This window comes from Brachyhypopomus gauderio, chromosome 6 (genome assembly GCF_052324685.1).
Source record: "Brachyhypopomus gauderio isolate BG-103 chromosome 6, BGAUD_0.2, whole genome shotgun sequence".
NCBI lineage: Eukaryota > Metazoa > Chordata > Actinopteri > Gymnotiformes > Hypopomidae > Brachyhypopomus > Brachyhypopomus gauderio.
This window is the reverse complement of record NC_135216.1, coordinates 18,984,158-19,009,159: the sequence shown is the minus strand read 5'-3', so window position 1 is coordinate 19,009,159 and position 25,002 is coordinate 18,984,158. Positions and strand designations below refer to the sequence as shown.

The window sequence follows — 25,002 nt, the reverse complement described above, 5'->3', positions numbered from 1 at the left end:
TTGGTTGTCTATTCAGAACATATGCTTCCATAAGGGGAAGGTTTACTGGTTTGATATTAACAATATGGATATTAAGCCTGTTAGACAAGGGCACACAGAGGACTCTCAGCCAAGTTCTTATCTGGGAAGGTTCCCACCGCTTCAGAGTCTAAGACTGCTGCACAAAGGAATACTCCATTTAAATCAATACAAACTGGCCCTGAGAGCTGGTGACTAGACATGGAAATATCGAAATGATTCAACCCTGATGGGTGTTGGGTGATGGAAGTGGGAAGGAGTACCTGAGGACACAAGCAGGTGTGAGCCAGGCATCTCTACTGTCCCGATAAACTGTCTGTTTATCTGTTCAGCAACACTCAGAACAACCTACCTGTAACATACTGCCTATCATCCACCACCCTGCAGCCAGGCAAGGTGGAGGTTGTGATCAGATGGACTATACCACAGAGGCATCGTCAGCTCCAACGGTTCCTGGGGTTTTGTCACATCCAGTCACTTAGCACACTACCTAAGATTGACGCCTCATAATCAACAAGTTACAAATGTTCAGCACTCTGCACTGTGGTGGTAGGCAGGGCAGAATTGTTGAAAGAAAATGTTTTCAGCTGTCTTATCTTGAGTGTTATAAAGAGTTTTTATGTTTTTATCACAGTGACCTGTCCATAAGGTGTGAGCACCCAGTATTAAACTTTGTTTTAATAATTAATCTGGTTTAAAAAACCTTTAAAAGAGATCTTTGGACCAGAGATAACACAAACTTTGATAGCAACTGAAGGAAGCAGGAAGCAACCACCTATAACTGTGCTGAAGTGGTGGATCATTTTTCACTTTTGTGTCCAATAGGAGAAACCTTCTTCATCTCTGGTGACCAATGAAGGGTGAAAACACCCATGTTAGGTCCTTTAAAAGTTTATGTCTGGACGTCCTTCTGTAGAGATGGTTTATGCTGAGTAAACACATACACCCTGTCGGTGAGTGCTATAACTTCACCATGCCGTTGTTTGTTTTTGGTCAAGGATAAAGGGTCACAGAGATTTACCTTATAATGAAAAAGTTGGTATATGGCTCTGTACAATGCATGGGGGGGAGAACAGGGGTATTGGAATTTTTAAAGTTTTGATGCATCAACTTTCTTTTGTTCATAGCTTCACTGAATAAAGTTACAACCATTCCGCCACGTCATAAGAAGGTCTTGCATTCTGTAGAGAAGAGAACTGAGTTGTTTACTGGATACATTGCTGGAGCTCCTGATTTGCCCTCTTCTGTTTTGAAGTGTAATTTTTCGCTCAACGGCAGATTCTGAACAAAAGGTTAAAGGTAAACAATACATGTACATTAACTATGCTGTCATTAGGACATTCAATAAAAACAAATATTTAATGTACATTGCTCAAATCCAAATAGAATTGGTGAAACATTCAAACATGCTAGACAAAAATAAATAAGTGAAAATAGTAAAAATAAGTGAAAAAACTTGTAAGATTGTAAGAATTTTAAGAATTTTGGACTGTAAAAATCCAAAATGTAATGTTTTACAGTCTCCTGTTCCTGTTACAGTCTGAGTTCTGCTAAAACTGTTTTCGATCTGTTCAAAATATACATGTTGAAAAAGCCACATGATGCACAGTATGCATACGTGTAGGAACTGTAGTAGGATTGTACATAAATGTAAAACTGTACATAATTGTATAGAACAAATATGCCACCACATTTTACTCATGCATTTACATGCATTTTATGTCCCCAGCTTTATTGGTTCAATTTGTTGCTTGCTAATATGAATCTAATGTTAATACTGTATTCTGTATCTGATGTGTTAAAGTCAGATATGCTGTAATGGAGGACAATTGGCACAGTGGTAAAAGACAAAAGTGTTTCAGACCTCCATATGCATGAAACAGAAATGGCTGAAGTATGGAGCAGCAAGAGGTTAGCGTGTGTGAAACTGAAGGCAGCTTGAACACCTGCTGATTACTCATCACCATATAAGGCATCTTGATGTGTATTCCTGCAAATTGGACCAACTCCAAACAGATTGGCCGTAACTCCAAATGGGATTATTAGTCATACAAATTGGTCTATTTGTATTGGTCGAATACAAATAAAATTTATAAAATGGGTTTTATATATAATCTCAGTTAAAAATCTGGATTTTTAATCTAAGCAATATTTTTATGTACATAAATGTAAAACGGGCACTGTACTTTTTATATTTGTAAAGACAATAACAAGAAAGATATTTTCCTTCTTTAACACACTATTGTGACTAGTCAAGGTCACTCCCTACAGGGGACAAGACTTGCCCATTTTGCCACGTGGAAGGAGGTTCAGGAGGGGCACCGTGGCAACCTCAAACACTTTTGGATGGATTAGTTGGCTTTTCCTTCCACTTGCGCCAGATGAGCAGATCTCACAAATTTCCAGTGGCCACAGCCTCCTGTACAGTGTAAATTGTTAATGTAACACTGGGGGCAGGGCCGGAGTGGGCCACTTTTTCAGCCCGGGAGTTTCATGTCCAATTCCGGGGCCCTCTGACTGGGGGTGAGGGGGAGCAAAAAGGCAGATGCAAAGTCATACCAGGGGAGTCAGACAAAGAAACAAAACCAAGATGAAGGGATTTAACAGACAAATTATAAAAAATAACAAAAAGAGTACAAAATGTTACCTGACAAAAAACACAAATGCAAAGAACCAGGAATATCCAAAAACACTCACAAATTGTAGACCACTAACACAGACCAGTTTTGAACAGAGGAAGAAACATAGCTTAAATAACGCAGACAATGAAACTAACAAGAAACAGGTGGGAAGGATGATCATGAGACACATATTAGTAGGAGGGACTGACAGGAAACAAATAAGGAAGTGCTAAGGAAAAGGCTGGGCGGAGCTAAAGGGAACCAAACTGGAGTGACAGAAGGGGCGGAGCTAGGCATGATGGGTAGCTCCAGACCTTGTTTTTCCCTGGTAGTTGGCTTTGATTAATGCTTGCCAAACCTTCTTGCCAAAGGTGTACTTAAGTGCACCTGGCATGTTTGCAGGACACAGTTTATATAATTGGATTTGTGTGTATGTGTCTTGGACACTCAGGTAAAGAGAGGAGCTTAGCAGCTATTTAACTCAGTGTTTAAAATAAGTTATGAAAATTAAAACAAACCAATGTTCAGTTATCATGAGTGAGCCGAACTATCATATGTTTATTTTATTGTGTATATGGTTTGTGTTACTGCATATTGGATACTTGTAGAAAAGACTACGGACTTGTATGTTTAGCGAGTGGTTCTTCGTTTGACGTACCCGTTACGTTTAACCTGAGAGCTTTTATTTGATATTGTAGGCTCACGAGACGTAACTACGTACGCCTCGACTTTGTTGTTTTTTGAGAGTTCGCACAGTCATCCTTAACCGTTTCAGTGTTCTGTGTGCATTAATGAGCAACGATCACACGACACGACATACGACCTCACCCAACTCCTAACACACGCACAAATGCATGAATGTTGATCAGTACCCTGTGAAATGTAACTGCAAAGTTTAATAGAAGAAACCAAGTTCTACTTCAACCTGTCTGGCGTCGTTATTTGCATTTAAACTCCCATTCACCATCTTCACGCTATCAGTAATGCTCTGACCGGCATTCCTTGGTTGTGTTCGATGACAAACAGAACAGTGCAACCTATTTAGATTAATATACAGTCCATCTACTCCATATACTTCCCTACAATACTATTATATGTATTACTTCAGGAACCAATATGCAGTGTACAGTATGTACTGTTTTTAATGCTGTGTACATTATATACAGTACATACTTAGTGCAGACTACAGTTTACAGTATGTACTAGACTATTTCACATACAGACATAGATATAGACAATGTGCTAAATGTCAAGATGTCACAGTTCAGCTCCGAACCCCTCCTTGTGGGTGTGTTGCTACGTCGTCTGTGTCTAGTTATGTCCATGTTTGTAGTTCCGTGGGTGTGGGTAGTTCGTGAGAGTGTTCATTGCTTTCACCTGTGCCTTGTCTCATGATCACTGGGGAACTTGTTATTCACCTATTTAATGTGCGTTTGCGCAATGTCTCATCCTCGTCTTTGTCTAAAGTTCGTGCCAGTGTAAGCAGTGAATGAGAGTGCTTGCGCATTCCACACTGAACTTTACTGTTTTTGTGTCGATTAAAGGTATATGTTCACCACAAACTTCTTCGTCGTGCCTGCCTCCTCCGACCATCACACAAGGGAGCAAATTAAACAGGATGAAAGTTTGTGTTACTGCTGAAGGAGAGTTTATCCCAACTAAAACCTCACGCCCTACTCCTCTTATTGAACTACTGAACTGTTACTGGCTCCCTAAACTCTAATAAGCAAATCTACAGCTGTCACAATTGTACGATATATTGTGACAGTTCTCAATAACTATTTATTATACATTATGTACGTAATGTACCTGGGGTGGATCAGGCAGGTAAAATATTAACAGGCAGTCATGGCCTGGTGGTTAGGGAACTGGTCTTGTAACCAGAGGGTCGTGGGTTCAATTCCCAGACCTGAGGCCATGACTGAGGTGCCCCTGAGCAAGGCCCTTAACCCTCAATTGCTCACTTGTATAAAAAATGAGATAAAAATGTAAGTCGCTCTGGATAAGGGCATCTGCCAAAATGCCGTAAATGTATTAACACTTTTCAGCAATTGTTTCTCCATAAAGCATTCTGCCATCATCAGTTCATTTCAGTGCTTTTGGTGAATAACATTTTGTTTATTATTATCAGAGGATTTTTAATTTTGTATTTTGCTTATTTATTTTGAGCCACATAATATGTCATATATCACATAATTTTTATGTGTTACTGTTACTTGATGTTTTCAGCATCACAACAGTGTTTAAGGGGCAGAAGTGCTGGATGAACTGGAAGAGTTCTGTTAATATCATCCATCCATTATCTGAACCGCTTAATCCCGCTAGTCGGGGTCACGGAGGGGCTGGAGCCAATCCCAGCATCTCCGGGCGAAGGCAGGGTACACCATGGGCCAGTCCACCGCATGGCCAACACACACGCACGCACGCACGCCTACGGGCAATTTTAGAGTGATCAATCAACCTAACACGCATGTCTTTGGACTGTGGGAGGAAACCGGAGTACCCGGAGGAAACCCACACAGGCACAGGGAGAACATGCAAACTCCACACAGAACAGCCCAGAGAATCGAACCCAGACCGCCTTGCTGTGAGGCGACAGTGCTAACCACCACACCACCGTGCCTCCCCTGTTAATATCAATCAATCAAAATGTATTTATATAGCACTTTTTACAATAGTTGTTGTCACAAAGCAGCTTTACAAGTGTCTGAGTCCAAGCCCCCAGTGAGCAATCCAAGGGCAACAGTGGCAAGGAAAAACTCCCTAAGAACATGAGGAAGAATGTCACGGTGACAGCTCCGGACCCCTCCTTGTGGGCATGTCACTACGTTGTCTGCGTGCCGTTATGTCCATGTTTGTAGTTCCGTGGGTGTGGGTCGTCTGTGAGTGTGTTCGTAGTCTCACCTGTGCCTTGTCTCGAGATCACGAGGGTAAAACTTAACGTCTTTTTCAGTGGTGGGCCGTTAATGGCGTTAACGGCGGTCGTTAATTTGATACTCTTATCGGGCGATATAAAAATTATCGCCGTTAATCTATTCTTAAAGTTGGGTTGGGAACTGGGTCAAATAGGTAATCAAACTATGATGACTTTCAACTTGATAATTTAGCTCGGCTGTATTCCTAACCAAATTGCACAGTAGGGGCGAGAACGAGTTTTCAAACGTGAATTACAAATCGTTCGTGTGATTACATGGCCACGAAGTCGCCAGGTTTGCTTCATGGAAAATTCATTTTTAGGAACGTAAAGTGTTAACGGAGCGGAGGTTGGAGCGGTCGTTTTCTGCATGGTCCTAGCGCTAGATTCGTCGCTATTTAAATATTTCTTTTTAACCGTTAAAACTGCAGAGGACCAAAACCGGCTTTTGAAAAAGTCCCCCCCAAATTACGTCCGTGAGGTTAACACTAGAAGTCCCAGAGAAGGGTCTTTCAACACTTCTACCATCGGAACCCAGAGAAGGGTCGAGAGAACTGAAGGATTTTAGCTAACACCCTATTATCAGCTGTAAGCAGGCACTTTTGTCCTGTAAATAAGGCCATTACTGGCGCACCACAGGAGGGGGCATGCTTCAGCTCACAACTAATTGTTGTTTTCCATTGAGTTTAGCCATTTAGTTTCTAGTTAGTTCTATTTAGTTTATTGTATTTTATAATATAAAGGTTATATATTGTATTTAGTTTAGTTTTATCTGAGCAACAAAGCACAAACAATAAATTATTTTTTTATATTTTAAATAGAAAATTAGAAATTTTATAGCCAGGTACATGCATGGACGTAGTTTTGATTTCACAAGTGGGGGGGACACAACCTGGGGTGGCGAACTGTTAAGCGGGGGGGGGGGGGGGGGTGCTGCATGATCCTAGTGCTAGATTTGTCGCTATTTGGATATTGGTTTTTTTACCGTTAAAAAGTGGGGGGGACATGACTTTGTCACTACTTAAATATTTGGTTTTAACTGTAAAAACTGGGGGGGACCAAAACCGGCTTTTGAAAAAGTGGGGGGGACATGTCCCCCCCGTCCCCCCCCCCAAAACTACGTCCGTGGGTACATGTGAGTAATGACCAGAAGCATTTGTGTCTAAGTCAGGAGGACTGAAATTTCAGCATGAGAAACATACAAAAGAACAACTGTTATGTTTCCATGCTTTTTTATGTTCCATGCTTTTTATTATTGCCATAAAATTATACAAAAAATTCAAGGAATAAAACAATTCCACACATATTTACAATAGGCTGCAGTGCAGGGCTCTGTGTGTGTGTGTGTGTGTGTGTGTGTGTGTGTGTGTGTGTGTGTGTGTGTGTGTGTGTGTGTGTGTGTGTGTGTGTGTGTGTGTGTGTGTGTGTGTGTGTGTGTGTGTGTGAGTGGCATGTCCTTCTTGTGTGACTAGCACTTCAGCAGTCACTCAGCAGTCTGTCAGAACATGCCTGGCACTGCCAGGGTATCTCCCTGGTACATTTGCCACACGTGTATCTGTAGCAGTCGACACATCTCACATTTGCACAATTGTTCATGAGTGTTCTCATCAGAGCATTCACATACTGTACAACTATCTACCCAGTCTGCCAGTCCCTCATTTGGGGAGAAAGCTACAGTATTGTGGCTATTCCCACTTTAGTGACCCCATTTTGTTTCTCTTTCACTCAGACAATAAAATACTCCAATACAGTGAGGACATGCACCTAAGACGAAAATTTCAGACCCCTCCATGATTAAAAATTGTCTAAATTGTCTAAAGTGGGGAATAGCCACAATAGTGTAGCTTTCTCCCCAAATGAGGGAGTGGCGGACTGAGTGGATAATTGTATGTGAGTGCTCTGTTGAGAACATTTCAACTTTATTGTATATATTTCTAAACTTACATCATGTCCTCTGTAGCTGCTGCTCTCAGCCAGGCCCTCTGACTGCCTCTCTCACCTTATGCATGTCCCCTGCACAACAATGCAGCTGGGGGATGGGCAGACACACTCAGGACCAGCTTACAGACTTTTGCATGACCTTTTTTGAGGTGGATCATCACAATTAATTTGGTCATTTTTTTCAAAAATTGTTATTTTGAACCCACTTATGTTTTTTAGAAGAAAAACATTACTAACATTACTACATTTCTACCTGAGCCTGCCAAAGCCAGTGCTGAGGTATTTTGCATCCCATGAGGCCATCCTTTGTCATGCAGCCATTTCTAGGTAGACGGGGGGATGGGTGATAGTGTGAGCTATGTTGATCCATTGACTCAGACGGAGAAGAAAAGACCCTTTCAGAGAAATCTGAACTTTAGCTATTTTGACCAATAATCTTGTCACCTTTTGCAGTGAGAAAAAAATCCAAAATTAGTACAAAGGAGGTAGACTTGATATGTTTTGGAATTATAGTTCAAATAATGTCTGTCAGTTTTATAATAAAGAGAAAGATGACTGTAGCCACCTACATGTGGATGAAAATCCATGTCACCACACATTTCACTTACTCTGTTGACTGAGAAGCAAGGATAGCAAAGGTTTCCAGTACACAGCAGGCTTTGGACATGATCCTGGAGGGGCCGTGGGCGGGTGGGGTTCCCTGGTCTTTCTCTGCCTGCCTCTGGCCTCTGGGGCCTTGCTAATAAGTACATTATGTACATTTATCCTATGTTGCACTTACATAACCACACACACTCACACACACATACATCAGTCATTTGTGCTGTATGTCTTACTTTCTGCTCTTCATTTAGTAGCAGCAGTTGGTGAATCATTGCAGTGGTCATTTGAGCTGTTTTTTCTGCTCTTCTGTCTTTTCCCTTTTTACTTTCTCTCCCCTTCTTTTCTCTCCTCCTGTTTTCTCTCCTGTCCTGTATGGTTCACCTAACCCCAATTGTTTTTATCACTATTGTACTGTATTATACAAAATTGTTTTCTTTTGATCCTTACATGAAAACAAAGTTGTCCTTCAAAGGTGAAAGGGTGGAGGTGGGCCAAAAAAAAAGTTTGAAAAGCCCATATGAAGCAATTTTAAAGCCTAGGGTCACAAACGTCACACACAACACATTGTTAGTTTTCAGAGAGTAGTGAAAATCTGTAGTAGTGAAATCTCTTTTGGTAAGATTTCCTAAATTTCCTATTTTTGTTTGCTGGTTATGGCTGTATTTGGAAGAGACACACTGCAAAATCTTGATCTTGATAAGTTAAAATTGCTCAATAATATTATTCTATTTTAAGTAGCTGAGGGTTTTTTGTATACATTTATGTAAAAACATTTATACCTATTAGCAGTTTTTCAAAAGACAAAACTACTTAAAATAAGGTTAAAAATATCAGAGCCATTTTGACTAATCAATATGCCACTTATATGCCATTATAATTCAAATATTATGTTTGTGTCAATTTCACATTATTTCAACCTTTCACAAATCAAATCTCAAACATATGGTTCTGTAGATGAGGAGACTTCTTGCAAGAGATCTTGCACAGTCTCATATGGTAGCCAAGGAGGTGCAAGCTTTCAGCAGCAACCACCCATACCTGACACACGCCTCATTTACATAACACTGGAGGCAAGTTCAGCTCTTCTCCCCCCTGCTGATTCCTCAGGCAATGGGCACTTTTGCAAATGAATGGATGTTAATTGGAGCCACCAGAGGTGTCAGTTTGGACTAAGGTTCTTTGGACCCTCTTTAGGGACTTCAGGGGGGTGGTTGAAATTTCAGGGACTTCTAGTGTTAAATGTACTAAATGTCGGCTTACATTTCAAATATCATGTTTAGCTGAATAAACATGTTATCAACTCCTTTTAATGTACAGCAGGGGTGCCCACAGTTTTCAGCTTGCGAGCTACTTATAAGATGACCCAGTCAGAAAGATCTACCGGGGGTGGCGGCGAACGTAATTTGTTGAGCGGGGGGGGGGGGGGGGGGGGCGAACGTAATATGTTAATATGTTGAGTGGGGGGGGTGGCGAACGTAATTTGTTGAGTGGATTGCAGATTGGCTACCGTGAATGTCAATCAAAATACAACCATCAGTGCAGATGTGCGATTCATCTACTACTATTTTATGTGACGCGATCTACGCACATTCCTTCGCGATCGACCGACACTTCCTTCGCGATCGACCGGTCGATCGCGATCGACGTAATGAGCACCCCTGATGTACAGTATGTAGGCTTACAAATTCATGTTTAACTGAATAAACCGTTGAACACGACTAACCTACATTTTATTGAGCATGTTTTTTTTCTTCAAGTATCAAAGTAGAACAGCTTCCTCAAGCAGTCATTAGAGGGTTTTCCATCCACCGAGTTTTTGCGCATTTTGAAAATGCGCATGAAAAAAACTGAATGGAAAAAGACCAAAATTTGAAAAAAGCCCCAAATATCGCAAAAAGATTTTTACGCTAGGAGGAGGTGGAGAAGTTAGACTATCGCATCGCCAAAATTCGGAAAAACTGGATGGAAAAGGGTTTTTCGCATAAACGATGACGTATCATGCCTCAAGTCATGTGGTTCTGTACATGATCGCGATGTAAAGATGGCAAATGCATACAAAAACAGTTCTGGAGAGAGCAAATTGAATTTAACTTCTCCATGTATAGAAAAGAAAAAAAAAATGTTTCAAAACCTCAACGTGCAAAAATGCGTAACTGCCAGATGGACGTAAAACCACTATAGTTTGGCGTCCTCTCACGTGATCTAAAGTTTATTTGCATAACTGTAATGAATGGATACAAGGCTTAATTCGCATTTTTTTCTGCCGAAACTTGGAAATTGCGCATTATTTTTTCGAAAGGTTTGGATGGTGATGCATTTTTGAAACAGGAGATGAGCCCCTGGTCTAATGCACCCTCTGTATTAAGAAACCCTATCTCAAAAACGGACTTTTAGTCATTACTTGGGTAGCATGCATATGAGCCATTTTAATCTAGATTAATCTAGATTAATTTCAAGATTTCAGTGAGATTAATCTAGATTAAAAAAATTAATCTATGCCCACCCCTAGTCTTTTTGTTTAATAAACGTTCTGTGTTTGACTACATTATTCGTCGTCGTGCCTCCTCCTCCACGCGTTACAAAGAAACCTTGAGAGGAACCAAGACTCAGTGGGGGGAACTCATCCTCCTCTGGACGACGCCAGTCACTATAAAAACAATTAAAGAGAATATATTTTATTTTAAGAGAATAATATTTGTTCTGAATAATACATTCAGTTGTCAGAAGTGAGCATGAATGAACACATGGGTCTGATTCAGTAGTCTAGGGCAGTGGTTCTCAAACTGTGGTGAGCTCGGAAAATGAGCTCGGTGATGTGGTGAGCTCGGTGAGCTCGGAAAATGCTTTGAGTTTTTTTTTTTTTTACACAATTATTATTTTTTTTTAAACAGAATTATGACAAGTCCTGAAATTCAGAAACTAAAAGATCTGAAACAGCGCAAATCCACAATAAAGAATACAGCGAGCCCAGTCTCCAAGGCACAGGAAGCCTCCTACCGTGCTAGTTTGCGGATTGCCAAAGCGGGTAAGCCCCACACAATTGGTGAGGAACTTTGTTTACCGTTGGCAAAAGAGATGACTCGTATTATGTGCGGAGAAAATGTAGCTAAACAGCTCGACCAGGTGCCTCTTTCAAATGACACAGTCACTTGCAGAATTGATGAAATGGCGCACAACGTCAGACAAACATTGACAGAGAGAATTAAAATGAGTAAATGCTTCTCACTGCAGTTAGATGAATGCATAGATTTTGCAGATTTAGCAAACTTGCTCATTTACGTGCGATGAGTATGAGGGCATGTCGCACGAAGACTTTTTGTTCTGTAAACCACTAACAACATGAACTACAGGAGAACTACATTATAACATATGTGTGTAATGAGCAAGGTTGCCAACTCTCGCGCATTGAGCGTGAGACACACGCATTTTACTGTCTTCACACGCTCTCACGCCACACATCCAATTTCTCACGCTGAGAAAAAAAAAACCATATCTATGATTCAATGAGTTACTAGTTCGCTCTGGCGCCAACCACTGGTGATCGATCGAGATATAACACTTAATTTGTGTCCATTTTACACCACCCCCCCCCCCCCCATACCAATTTATGTTCGCTACCACCCGTCCACCAGGTGGTGGTACGTGGAGGTTTTAGTTTGACAATTGGTGGTACTTTGTCTAAAAAGTTTGAGAACCACTGGTCTAGGGTATAGGGTTATTGGATAGAGGATCAGAAACAATGTAAACTTTACTTTATAACCATTCGGAATGACACACTGCATATACTTGTTTATGTTTCATTTGTAAATATACTCAACCACTTCATCATTTGCAGGTCACACTGTGGGGAGACATGTTTAAGAAGGTTACAAAGAGGCTTGTTCACCAGATCGCTCCAAATAGTGACCTGATTGCTGTTTCCAGCTTAAACGATTCAGCAAATCTGAAGCCACTGGCTGTGATAATCAAGAGTCCATCTATGTGGCTAAAATGGCAGAAGACGAAATACAGACCCACAGGACTCACCCTCAATGACCTGCTACAAGGGGATCCTATTCAGCCAGGTACCCACCCACCAAGCCACCCATTCAATTCAGATAATTTTGAAGCAACTGCGAGATACACTGGGAAGCAGTGGGGAGACACATAGTATAATGGGAATTCTGCTGTGGCTCTGCCCACTCCCTGCCCCTCCCCTCTCTCTCTCTGTCACAGTGGCACCACTATGCAGTTGGTGAAGAAATCACATTCAGTTCACACAGCTCCACAGCTGTAGGACGCCCAGAAATCTTTGAGGAAAATTAGTTTAAAAATTGTGTTTCTGGTCAACTTCAGTGTAACCAAGTAGCCTATTAGCCAAGTTAACATTTAACTATGTTGTGGGATGGCACAGAGGCAGAACAGCATAGGAAGACTTCATACCGTACATTAAGTAATTAATATCAATGAGGTATGTATGGAAGAGTGAAGGAAGAGCATTAATCTCAGTTCCAGTGTTCAGGTTTCAATCTCTTAAGCCTGCTTGATAACATCAGGGAGACCACAAAACAACATGAATACTTTTAATTCATACTGTTAATATATAACCACACACATCTAGTTAATCAACTTTCATGATTTTACAATATCTGATGTGCTTCATACCTGAATGTTGTAGTTTTTCAAGTGCACTTGTGTATTTATTTTAGTACATATTAGTGAACCAGTAGAGGACACAGCCCACCAATAAATGCCCCAGCACTGACCATCTGCCCTTAATACGGGAATTATTTGCAGAACCAATAGTCGGACAGTTATTGTGTTTCTCTGTGTGTCTTTTGTTATCAGAGCTGTATGAAACTGAGCTGGTGACGTACCAGGAGACACACCAAGGCAACATGTCTGGATCTCTGGAGGCAGGACTGAGTGCTCTCAGTGTGTCTGTAGAGGGCAGTGGAGGGTCTGCTCATTCCGTCTCTTTAGGGACACTTCGTAAAGAATCTGTGAACATGAGCACACTTCTACAGTTCAACGACAGGTCAGAAAGAAATACACACACTGACGTGTATAATGTGTCCCAGTAAAGTGTATAGTATCATGAATTTTAGTCAAAATGGAAGTTTGTACTTGGAAGGTTTTATTGCTGAGGTTCTGTAATCCAGTCCAGTGAACTCAGAATGAAACAGTACTGATGATGTCAATGTACAATGCAAACGCACAACATCACCTTTAACTCAGTGGTTACTGCAAACATGCCTGTGTGTGAGTTGTTTCCACTGCTTGGCTTGTAGTAGCTGTGTGATTCCTTGTTTTGACGGGTCCTACAGGACAGTGGACCTTAAGAAGTTTCAGCTCAAAGAGTGGAAGAATAATCCCAAATGGAAGCTCTTTGTGGTGCTGGACAGTATTTTCACCACCTCTCAATGCAGAATCGACTGCAGTAGTCTGATGAAAGGCACCTGTGACATCGGGCAAAAATTATTTGAGACAGCTAAGGCAACGGTGGGTCTGTGTATGGATGTGTATATGAACAGAGTGGGTCTGTGAAGGGGTGTCTACTGTCCAATTTTGATGAGCCTGTGCAAATTGTAGCCTCAGTTTCCTGTTCTTAGCTAACAGGAGTGGCACCAGGTGTGGTCTTCTGCTGCTAGCCCATCCACCTCAAGGTTCAACTTATTATGCATTCAGAGATGCTCTTCTGCATGCCTTAATTGTAACGACTGGTTATTTGAGTTACTGTTGCCATTCTATCAGCTAGAACTAGTCTGGCTTTTCTTCTCTGACCTCTGGCATCAACAAATTTTCTCTTTTTCAGACCATTCTCTGTCAATCCTAGAGATGGTTGTGCATGAAAATCCCAGTAGATCAGCAGTTTCCTAAATACTCAGACCAGTCCGTCTGGCACCAACCATTCCATGTTCAAAGTCACTTAAATCACCTTTTTCCCCCATTCTGATACTTGAACTGCAGAAGATCATCTTGGGCATGTCTACATGCCTAAATGCATCAAGTTGCATTTGCGTTAATGAGCAGTTACACAGGTGTACCTAATAAAGTGGCTAGTTAGTGTATTTTATATTGTATATGTTCCTTCAGATGAGTGGACGTGTACATACAAATGTTATTATGGAGATTCCACCCAACACTGTTGTAGCTTACAGTGTTAAAGAGCTGTGCATCGAAACTGACGATCACCTCTGTGAGTGTCTGTTTTTTTTTCACAATTTAAATATTTTTATATGTATTATAGTAAAGAATAGATACATACACATGTATATATATAGATACACAAACTGTTTTTGTTTTCAGACATTGATGTATTTCAGAACAAGTCTCTCATTGAAGAATTAGAAAGACAGGAGGAATTCCTCCTAAGTACTCTGATGAAAGGTGTGTATGTGCACATTTGTTTCTGTGTGTGTGTGTGTGTGTGTGTGTGTGTGTGTGTGTGTGTGTGTGTGTGTGTGTGTGTGTGTGTGAACAGCAGAATATTATGTCATGGGCCAATGACTCATCTTCTCCTCTCAGTGCTTTCCAGTTGATGTCATTCATGAAGTATCTTTCTGTATAACACACATGACCAAGATTTACATTAATGTGTCCAGTGTGTGTATGTGTATCTGTGTGTATGCGTGTGTGTGTGTGTGTATGTGTATGTGTGTGTGTGTGTGTGTGTGTGTGTGTATCTTTGTGTATGCATGTGTGTGTGTTCTCTCTTCTGCTGTAATGCGGTGAGTACAGGAATGTACACACCGCGTATAGAAACAGAGAGAATGGTGGACTCAAGTACCGGCTCACGCTGACAGTAAGTTTGGCAGAGCCAATGCTAGTGTGAGAAGGAAACGCGTATCACAGCACAGACTAACCAACGCAAAACAACGCAGAAAACTCAACACTTGTAAAACAAAGCTCAACTGCAGAGAGATGGGAGAAAGAAACAAAATAACAAAGACAACTAAAAAGGACGCAGAATACAAAATACAATGCGTAAAATGAAACCAATGACGCCAGGGGAAGTAACTGGCAACAGGCAAAAATGCCGCAGCAAAACAAAACCCTTCCCAAAATAAAGGTATAATGGATAGGAAGTAAAACAGGTGTGGGAAAACTTGTGATGGATCAGGAAGCGATGCAGGAGAAAGAGACTTGAATAAGTGAAAGATTTATAAGAGAGAAAAAGGTGGTGAGACACCTTGTAACAAATGTCAACAACCGAGAAAGCAGGGAAAGGCAGAAAACGTATCGGCATGACCAAAACATTTCAGCAGTGATCCGTCACAACAAGCTTCCTTAATTAAGTAGCCAGGGAGACTGATTAGGCTTATTAAGTCTGGGACTGACTCGGGAGCCTCTAGTGGCGGCTGGAGGAACGGCATCCGAGCCAGCCCTGACAGCTGCAGAGTTGGAGGAAGTAAAGTCTCTCTTTTGTATGTGTGTGTGTGTGTGTGTGTGTGTGTGTGTGTGTGTGTGTGTGTGTGTGTGTGTGTGTTCTCTCTGCTGCAGATTTGGAGGAAGTAAAGTCTCTCTTGTGTGTGTTGGCTGGTCTGTCACATCAGTCTCGCTCCCCTCTGCTACTGCAGCTCCGACAGATTCTACTGGACCGTGAACATTTGTCTGTTTTGGAGGACAGACTGGAGGAGATGGTCTATGATGATGCTCCCTGCCTTTACCACAGCAGCTGCTCTCACTCTCCTCATCAGATTATTGACACGTTCTTGGATCTGCTGATACAGTCTGACACAACCAGTGAAACTAGTCTGTCCACAGAATCCACCAATCCTGGAGCTTCAATGAGGTTGTCCAAGCAAAATCAGCCAGTCCTGGTTGCCATGTACAACCTCGTGAGTGCAGCTATGGGTAGGTGGACCTAAACTTACACTCTGGCCCACTGTTAATTTTGACAATTTTTTGTTTAGTTTTAGTCTTAGTCTTTTGACTAAAATTTCATTTAGGTTTAGAATTTAGTAGACTAATTATCAAAAAATGTACTCATCTAGGGTGACCAAACGTCCGTATTTCCCGGGACATGTCCGTATTTCACGTCCTGTCCCGGGCGTCCCGGGATATTTTTTAAAACTGTGGAAATGTCCTGGTTTTTAAATTACGTTAATCGGGCCATTAATTCTACAGGCACTAGGACCCTGAGCACGGCGCTGTATGACACGGAATCCCTGAGCCTCATCAGTTGAGCCTCATCATACTCACCTGGCGGAGAACCAACAACTTACGTTCGCCACCCACCCCCCCCCCCCCACCCCCCCCCCCCGACAACTTACGTTCGCCACCTCCCCCCGCTCGACAACTTACGTTCGCCACCCGCCCTCCCATGTCCTGGTTTTCCCAAACAAAAATATGGTCACCCTATACTCATCTAAAATATAAAGGGTGTCACTTCGATTTGAATTTCATGAGTAACCACAGTTCACAGGCTAGTATGGTTTTCCTGGGTTCTGTGCAATGTGAAGAAATTAGTACTGATTGTACGGTTACACGGGTTGTCCTGCCTCTCCGTGTACGCTAAAGTAGCTATGGTCTCTTAGCTAAACAAAACTAAATCAGGTCTGATTGGATATCATCCCTGGCCAATATTATCGTCTTGTTTTTATTTGAAAATATCCATTAATTTTGTCATCATTTTTATCCTTTTGTATACAAACCCTGGTAAAAAGTATGCAATCACCAGTCTGGGATGAGCACTCATTTAGACATTTTATTCTGTAGAACAAACTCAGATCAAAAACTCGAGTCCCCACCTCTGCTTCAGCAACCCATTGCTGAAGTTGTTAGTTGTTTTTTCACTCGCAGCCTAAGCCAGTTACTCTTGCCCTTGTGCAGTGACTTCGTTTCTCTTGTTTTTCCGTTTCCCCCCTGAGTGTTCTCAGGTTTTGTCTCTCTTGCGTTCTGTAATTTTTTCCCTCTCTGTTCTATGTTGGTTTGTCTACCAGTGTTCTGGTGGACAGGCTGACAGGTATCCTGGTAGAAGCTTTAGGTCTTGCCACCTGAGCTTCATCTCTATTATTTTCCCTTTTTGACATGTTGAGCCATTCTCCGTGTGGTTTTTGTTTTCCCTGCCTTTTCTTCAGTGACGCGTTGATTTCTTTTCCGCGTGTTTTTTGTTTGTTTACTTACCTGGGTTTTTAACGCATGTCGAGTTCCTCCGTGTCGTTCTGCTGTTTTCCCTCTGGGTTTTTGCAGTCGCGGAGGTTTCAGTTGGCTGTTTTTTGCCGTTTTGCTTTTAGTGGGTAGCGTTTGAGTCCTAATCACGTCTATACCAACGCGTCACCGCCGTGACCGGAGGCGGCGCGTAACAGAACAACTTCAGCCAGTTATGGACTCAGCTAACCCAGCCGCCGATGAGATGTGAAATGCCCTTGCCATACAAGGGCAGGCTAGCGGCAGGCATGAGCAGGCATTACAGGAAATACATACCCAGCTCCAGGCTATCGCCCTCGCGGTTCAAAAGCCCGATCCGCCTAATGCGGCTCCCAGCCCTCTGGTTTCCTCCGGGGCTGTTGGGCTGCCTGCCGACTCCCGTGCTGAGCCCATATTGCCCGCTCCGGCGCGTTACAGTGGGGATCCCAACGAGTGCAGGGGGTTTTTATTGCAGTGGTCCCTGATCTTTGAGCAGCAGCCATCCCATTTTCCCACTGAGCGCGCTAAGGTGGCCTATGTCATGGCGTTGCTTTCGGGAAAAGCATTACGGTGGGCTACACCGGTGTGGGAAAACCAACCGGAACTCTGTTCCTCTTTTGAGCGGTTTTCTCGGGCTATGCGGCAGTCGTTTTTTCATCTGGCTTCTGGGGGTATGGTCGCTTCAAAACTGTTGCGTTTACGACAGGGCAGATCGACTGTGGCAGAGTACTCCCTAGACTTCCGCACACTGGCGGCAGAGAGTGATTGGGGTTCAGAGGCGTTGGGGGCTAATTACTTAGAAGGATTGAGTGAAGAGATAAAGGACAAACTGTCCCTCAGAGAGCCACCCAGCGGTCTGGACGATGCCATAGAACTCAACATTAGGTTAAATGATCAGTTAAGGGACCGCAAACAACACCGCTGTTTGTTCGCTCCACCCAGTGCTAAGTCGGTGTCTCCTGTGTGCAAGACCACTCACAGGGAAGGCGAAGCGTCAGAACAGCCCATGCAGTTAGGGCACACCCGCCTCTCCCGTCAGGAAAGACAAACCCGCTTACGGGAGGGCAAATGTCTTTATTGCGGCAGGGCTGACCATAGAATCGCCGAGTGTCCCGAGTTACAGGGAAAAGGGCAGACCCGTCGGTGAATGGGGTTGCACCGACGGGTCATGGCGCTTATTTCCCCGCCTGCGGTCTGATGCCCCACTTAGTGGTCTCATGGAGGGGTTCAGACAAACACCGGGTTTTGGCTCTCATTGACTCAGGGGCTACTGGCAATTTCATTGACTCCACCCTCGTAGCCTCTCTCTCTGTACCTCTGGTTCCCCTAGAAAAACCCCTCTCGGTGTCCGCTGTGGACGGCAGGTTGCTCACTTCCGGGGATATAACCCACCAAACTGTCCCTCTGACCGTGACTATAGGGAACCATCATGAAACCCTCACCCCTTATGTCATCGCGGCGCCCAAACTGCAGCTGATCTTGGGGTTTCCCTGGCTCCAACCCCACAACCCTGACATAGATTGGCTCAATCTGTCCATCAACCGATGGAGCAGAGTTTGTGAACAGTCGTGCTTGGCGCCCCGCTGCAGTAAATCCGGGGAAAGCCAAGAAAAAATAGCAGGCCTAGAGAAAGTCCCTGCTGTCTACCACGACCTTAAAGACGTTTTCAGCAAGCGCAAAGCAGGCTTCCTACCCCCGCATAGAGCCTGTGACATTGCTATCAACCTATTACCCGGTACTACTCCCCCTAGGGGACATTTGTTTTCCTTAGCATTGCCTGAACGCAAGGCAATGGAGTCCTACATTCAGGAGGCGCTCGCTGCTGGTACTATCCGTCCCTCTACCTCTCCCGCAGGTGCTGGGTTTTTCTTTGTGGGGAAGAAAGATGGGGGTCTCCGCCCTTGCATAAATTACAGGGGACTTAACAAGATCACCATCAAAGACCGTCACCCCTTGCCACTTATGTCCTCCGCCTTCGAGGCCCTTCAACGGGCAACGGTCTTCACTAAGTTAGATCTCAGAAGTGCGTACAATCTGTTGCGTGTGAGAGAAGGCAACGAGTGGAAAACCACCTTCAATACGCCCTCTGGGCATTACGAGTACTTAGTTATGCCCTTTGGACTCATGAACGCACCCGCTGCTTTCCAGCGGTTTGTAAATGGCGTCCTTAGGGAGGCTCTGGACGACTACGCCTACGTCTACCTTGACGACATTTTAATATATAGCCGTACCGTCCAAGAGCACCAGCAACATGTACGCCGCGTCCTCCAGTTGTTACTAGAGAACCACCTCTACGTAAAACTGGAGAAGTCCCTGTTCCACGTCTCCGAGGTGGCCTTCTTGGGGTGCATCGTTGCTAAGGGTCAACTGGCAATGGACCCCACCAAGATCAAAGCCGTAACTCAATGGCCCGTGCCCACGTCCGTTCATTTAGTCCAACGCTTCCTGGGATTTGCCAATTTTACAGGCGGTTTATCAGGGATTTTGGCTCCCTTGCTGCTCCGCTCTCTGCCCTCACCAGCAAAAAACTGGGGAAGTTCACGTGGACCCCGGAAGCCCAGAAAGTGTTTGAGACGCTGAAGGGTCTCTTCACCAGTGCTCCGGTACTGCGGGTCCCTGACCCTGAGCTCCCTTTCATTGTCGAAAAAGACGCCTCTGATCTAGGCGTTGGGGCTGTTCTCTCGCATAGGGTCGGGGAACCACCTAAGCTGCATCCCTGCACCTATTTTTCGCACCGGTTCATCCCTACGGAAAGGCGGTACAACGTAGGGAACAAAGACCTCCTGGCCATTAAAATGGCCTTAGAGGAGTGGCGGCACTGGCTGGAGGGAGCCCGCCACCCTTTCCTGGTCTGGTCGGACAACAAAAACCTGACGTATCTCCAGCAGGCCAAGCGTCTCAACGCCAGACAGGCCAGATGGGCTCTGTTTTTTAGTCGCTTTGATTTTACTTTGTCATACCGTCCTGGCTCTAAGAACACGAAGCCCGACGCTTTATCTCGTCAGTGGGAGCCACCTCTCGTTGACAGTCCGCCTGAAACTGTGCTTCCCCTGGGAGTTGTTGTTGCACCTATCCGGTGGGGAATCGAAAAGACAGTGCAGGATGAACTCGCCAACGAACCCGGCCCTAGCGGTGTTCCTCCTGGCTGTCTCTATGTTCCCTCAACCGCCCGGCGTAAGGTCCTCTTGTGGGGACACACCGAATGTTATGCGGCACACCCCGGTGCTAGGCGGACCGCCGAGCTCATAAAGAGGAGGTTGGTGGCCCGCGATTGATCAGGAGATCCGCGACTTCGTGGCCTCCTGCGAGGTGTGCAACCACAGCAAGGCGCCTCGTAGTAAGCCCAGAGGGTTGTTGCGTCCATTACCCACACCCTCCAGACCGTGGTCTCACATCTCCCTAGACTTCGTCACCCGGCTTCCGTCCTCTAAAGGGTTGACCACCATTCTAGTGGTTGTCGACAGGTTTTCCAAATTTAGCAAGTTCATCGGCTTGCCCAAGCTGCCCTCCGCCCGGGAGACTGCGTCCCTCTTGCTGGGTCATATCGTCTGCAACTACGGGTTTCCTCAAGACGTGGTGTCCGATAGAGGACCCCAGTTCACTAGCAGCTTCTGGAAGGCTTTCCTGACCCTCCTCGGTGCCTCCGTTAGCCTGTCGTCAGGTTTCCACCCCCAGTCTAACGGACAGACCGAGCGTGTTAACCAGGACCTGGAGCAGACCCTCAGGTGCCTGGCGTCCACTAACCCTGCGTCCTGGGCCGACCACCTGTTGTGGGCTGAGTACGCCCACAACACGCTGTGGCATTCGGCTCTGGGAATGTCGGCCTTTGAGTGCTTGTTCGGGTATGCCCCTCCGCTGTTTGCTGACCACGAGCAGGCCGTGGCTGTGCCTTCCGCTATGGCTCAGTTCCGGCGCTGCCACAAGGCTTGGTCGCGTGCCCGCTCGGCCCTGTTGAAGGCCTCCTCTGCCTATTGCCGCAGCGCCAACAAACACCGTCTCCCTGCGCTGTCCTTCTGTCCTGGTCAGCGGGTGTGGTTGGCGGCGGGTAACTTACCTGTTCGGGGTGGCACCAAGAAGCTGGCTCCTCGCTTTCTGGGCCCTTTCAAGATCGACCGTCGCATCAACCCGGTCACCTACCGTTTGGTTCTCCCTCCGTCCATGCGTGTCCACCCGGTGTTTCACGTGTCCCATCTCCGGCCATTCTTGTGTGGTTCTTCTCCCGCCCCGGCTCCTCCTGCGCCACGTATGGTTGGTGGGGGTCCGGTTTATACGGTGAGACGCCTTTTGGACGTCCGTCGGGTCCGGGGGCGGGACCAGTTCCTGGTAGATTGGGAGGGTTACGGGCCTGAGGAGCGGTCTTGGGTCCCCAGGGCACGCATCCTGGATCGTTCCCTGATCACTTCCTTTTATCGTGACAGGGCTGTTGCCCTGGGCCCGCGAGGTCTCGGGCCTAGAGGGGGGGGTTCTGTCAGGGTTAGACCCAGGCACGTGCCTCCTGCTGCCACTAGGCGGAGCACGCGAGCTAGACCCAGGGGCAATCAAGCCCAATAGGCTGCAGCTGTCGGCAGCCTATTTAAGACGAGTGACTTCAGCAACCCATTGCTGAAGTTGTTAGTTGTTGTTTCACTCGCAGCCTAAGCCAGTTACTCTTGCCCTCGTGCAGTGACTTCATTTCTCTTGTTTTTCCATTTTCCCCCCTGAGTGTTCTCAGGTTTTGTCTTTCTTGCATTCTGTAATTTTTTCCCTCTCTGTTCTATGTTGGTTTGTCTACCAGTGTTCTGGTGGACAGGCTGACAGGTATCCTGGTAGAAGCTTTAGGTCTTGCCACCTGAGCGTCATCTCTATTATTTTCCCTTTTTGACATGTTGAGCCATTCTCCGTGTGATTTTCGTTTTCCCTGCCTTTTCTTCAGTGACGTGTTGATTTCTTTTCCGCGTGTTTTTTGTTTGTTTACTCCGTGTCGTTCTGCTGTTTTCCCTCTGGGTTTTTGTTTTCGTTTTCCCGCAGTCGTGGAGGTTTCAGTTGGCTGTTTTTTGCCGTTTTGCTTTTAGTGGGTAGCGTTTGAGTCCTAATCACGTCTATACCAACGCGCGTAACAATCAGAGAATAAAACTTTCTTCCACCTTTCAGTGTCCCATGTTTGGTGCTCCCTTGCAAAGTCCAAACGGGCAGTTTTGTGTCGTTGAATGAGACGTGGCCTTTGAAGACGTTTTTTGTTTCTGAAGCCCATCTCTCGCAGATGCCGTCTGATGGTTATTGGGCTGCAGTCAGCTCCAGTAATGGCCTTGACCTGTGTCGAGGATTGTCCCGTGTCTTTACGCACAGCTAGTCGGATCCTGCGGCTCAGCGCTGGTGAAATTTTTTTGGGTCTACCACTTGACATTTTTGTTCCATATCCCTCAGGATCTTTTAAAAAATGCAAAATTACAGTTTTACTGTGTCCAACCTTAGCAGCGATGGCACGTTGTGAGAGGCCTTGCTTATGCAGCTCAACAATCCTACCACGCTCAAAGTCAGTGAGTTTTTTAGCTTTTGCCATCAGGAGGTCTTGACAGTAGGAATACTTGACAAAAAATGACATGGATTCAAAATCTTTGGCAGATTTTGGCTTTTAAAGGCTGTGGTCTTAAACTTTTGATCAGCTGAAAAACACGTTTGAGTGTAAATGCAGTCTACAAGAAATTGGCTGCTCAAAATGTTTTGGCTCTTGGTCCCATTTCTTCTTTTAGCATTGAATTAAGCTCTACTTACAACCTCTACTTACAACCTTCTTAAGATCCAGTGGTGCAAAATGCAAATTCTTCCAATTTTTAGCTGGTCTTAAGATTTTGATCAGGAGTGTATCTTCAGTGATGAGTCAAGAATCTGCATTGGACAAGGTGATAATGCTGGAACTTTTGTTTGGTGCCGTTCCAGTGAGATTTATAAAGAGGACTGCCTGAAGACAACAACCAAATTTCCACAGTCCTTGATATGGTGCTGCACTGGGAAGATGACTATAGTTAATTCTTCTATCAATACACAAGTTTACATTGACATTTTGGACAGTTTTCTCATCCCTTCAATTGAACCGATGTTTGGAGATAATGAAATAATTTTCCAAGATGACAATGCCATAGGACAAAACAGTGAAGGCATTTCTTGGAGAAAAACACATTCAGTCAATGTCATGTTCTGCAAATAGTCCAGCTCTCAACCCAATTGAAAACCTGTGGTGGAAATTGAAAAAAATGGTCCATAGGCTCTGACCTGCAAAGCTGATCTGGCAACTGCTATCAAAGAGAGTTGGCACCAAATTGATAAAGAATACTGTTTGTCACTCAACAAGTCCATGCCTCAGAGACTGTGAGCCATTATAAAAGCCAAAGGTGGTGCAACTAAATACTAGTGATGTATTTTGAATGTTCTTTTGTTTATCTGTTTTTCAAATATTTCATTTTTTTTCCTCAGAATTGAGTTATTCCATATTTTCTTTCCCTGTGCTTGCTCAATAAAAGAAACATTTACTTTGTTTCTGCAATGTTTTTTTAATTATTTTTTTGTTTCTGAAAGCCACTTTGGAATGACCTTATTATTGCATCATGTTTTTGATGTGAGTTTGTTCTACAGAATAAAATGTCTGAATGAGTGCTCATTCCAGACTGGTGATTCCATACTTTTTGCCAAGGTTTGTAGTTTTTATTTAATTATAGTTTCGTTTTCGGCATTAAAAAATGTGCGTTGACAAAAATTATGACAAATTATTTGTCAACAAAATTAACACTGCTCTGTCCTTGTATTATTGACAGTTGTGTCATCACACAGTCCGTGATGTATTATTCTTGTGTGTTTGATGATTAGGTTTGACAGATGATGGACTCCTCTTACTAGAAGGCTTCTGCTCTTCACAAGAATTCAATAAGTTAAACTACATAGTAAGTCTCATGTCTCTTGGACACCATATTCTAAGGCCGCATGTTTTTCAGAGCTCTCCCTGTAGATGCTGCAATGCACCTGGCCATCAGAGGGCAGGCCTGCCAAAGTACTTGTGCTTTTTGTTTGTTTTTGTGAGCCGTCTGTGTTCACCTTTGTTTGCTGCAGTACTCCATCTCCCGGCCCCAAGTCTCTAATGTCAGTTTTCCTTGGAAATGTTTTGATCTTTAGTTCCTTGTGGATTAGACAGCAGACATTGTGTGCAGTCTAAGGTTTTTACTGTTCTTGTGATTGTAAAGTGATTCAGAGGATTGTCCTTCATAGACACCCTTAATGAAGTGATGTTTATGTGTTTGTGCTCTGGTCAGGTAACCCTCCTAACACACCACTCCCAGCCCCTCCTCCTCACACACCTGCCTGCTCCCCTGCAGAGTGAGGACCTGCTCAGGAGGGTGGAGCAGCTGTTCAGCTCATCCAATGTTGTACTGAAGACTGAAGATGGAAAACTGTGGGCAGTTATAAGACGGGAGTTTGAGAGACTTCCATTCATCCTGTGTCTCGTCATTCATGGCCTTGCGTACCTCAGTGAGAAACAGCAATAGGTGTGCTAAAAAATAATACTAATACTAATATAATAATAATTACAACAACAACACCAATACTAATAGGTGTGCTAAAGAATAATGTCTCTTCTACCACTAATATAATAATAGTAGGTGTGCTTAATTCAAATTATGTATGTATTATGTAATGTACTCAATCAGAAATTAAGTAATTTTAAAAAACACATTCAGCTTCACAGACACAGTGTCAAACTGTGATATATACTAATACACAATGACATTTATCTGAATGAATTTAATCTCATTAAGCAATCTGCCA

At 44.1% G+C, this 25,002-nt stretch overlaps 1 protein-coding gene across 1 annotated transcript; it reads left to right on the top strand.

The window, feature by feature from the left end:
- Nucleotides 1–1,189: 1,189 nt before the first annotated feature.
- LOC143516352 (gasdermin-E-like) lies at nucleotides 1,190–24,722 on the top strand. Its single transcript, XM_077007903.1, has 7 exons — nucleotides 1,190–1,317; nucleotides 11,933–12,161; nucleotides 12,925–13,114; nucleotides 13,404–13,578; nucleotides 15,531–15,933; nucleotides 24,049–24,122; nucleotides 24,489–24,722. The coding sequence occupies exons 2-7, from the start codon at nucleotides 11,951–11,953 to the stop codon at nucleotides 24,720–24,722; spliced, it is 1,287 nt and encodes a 428-aa protein (XP_076864018.1). The 5' UTR covers nucleotides 1,190–1,317; nucleotides 11,933–11,950.
- The last annotated feature ends 280 nt before the right edge of the window (nucleotides 24,723–25,002 follow it).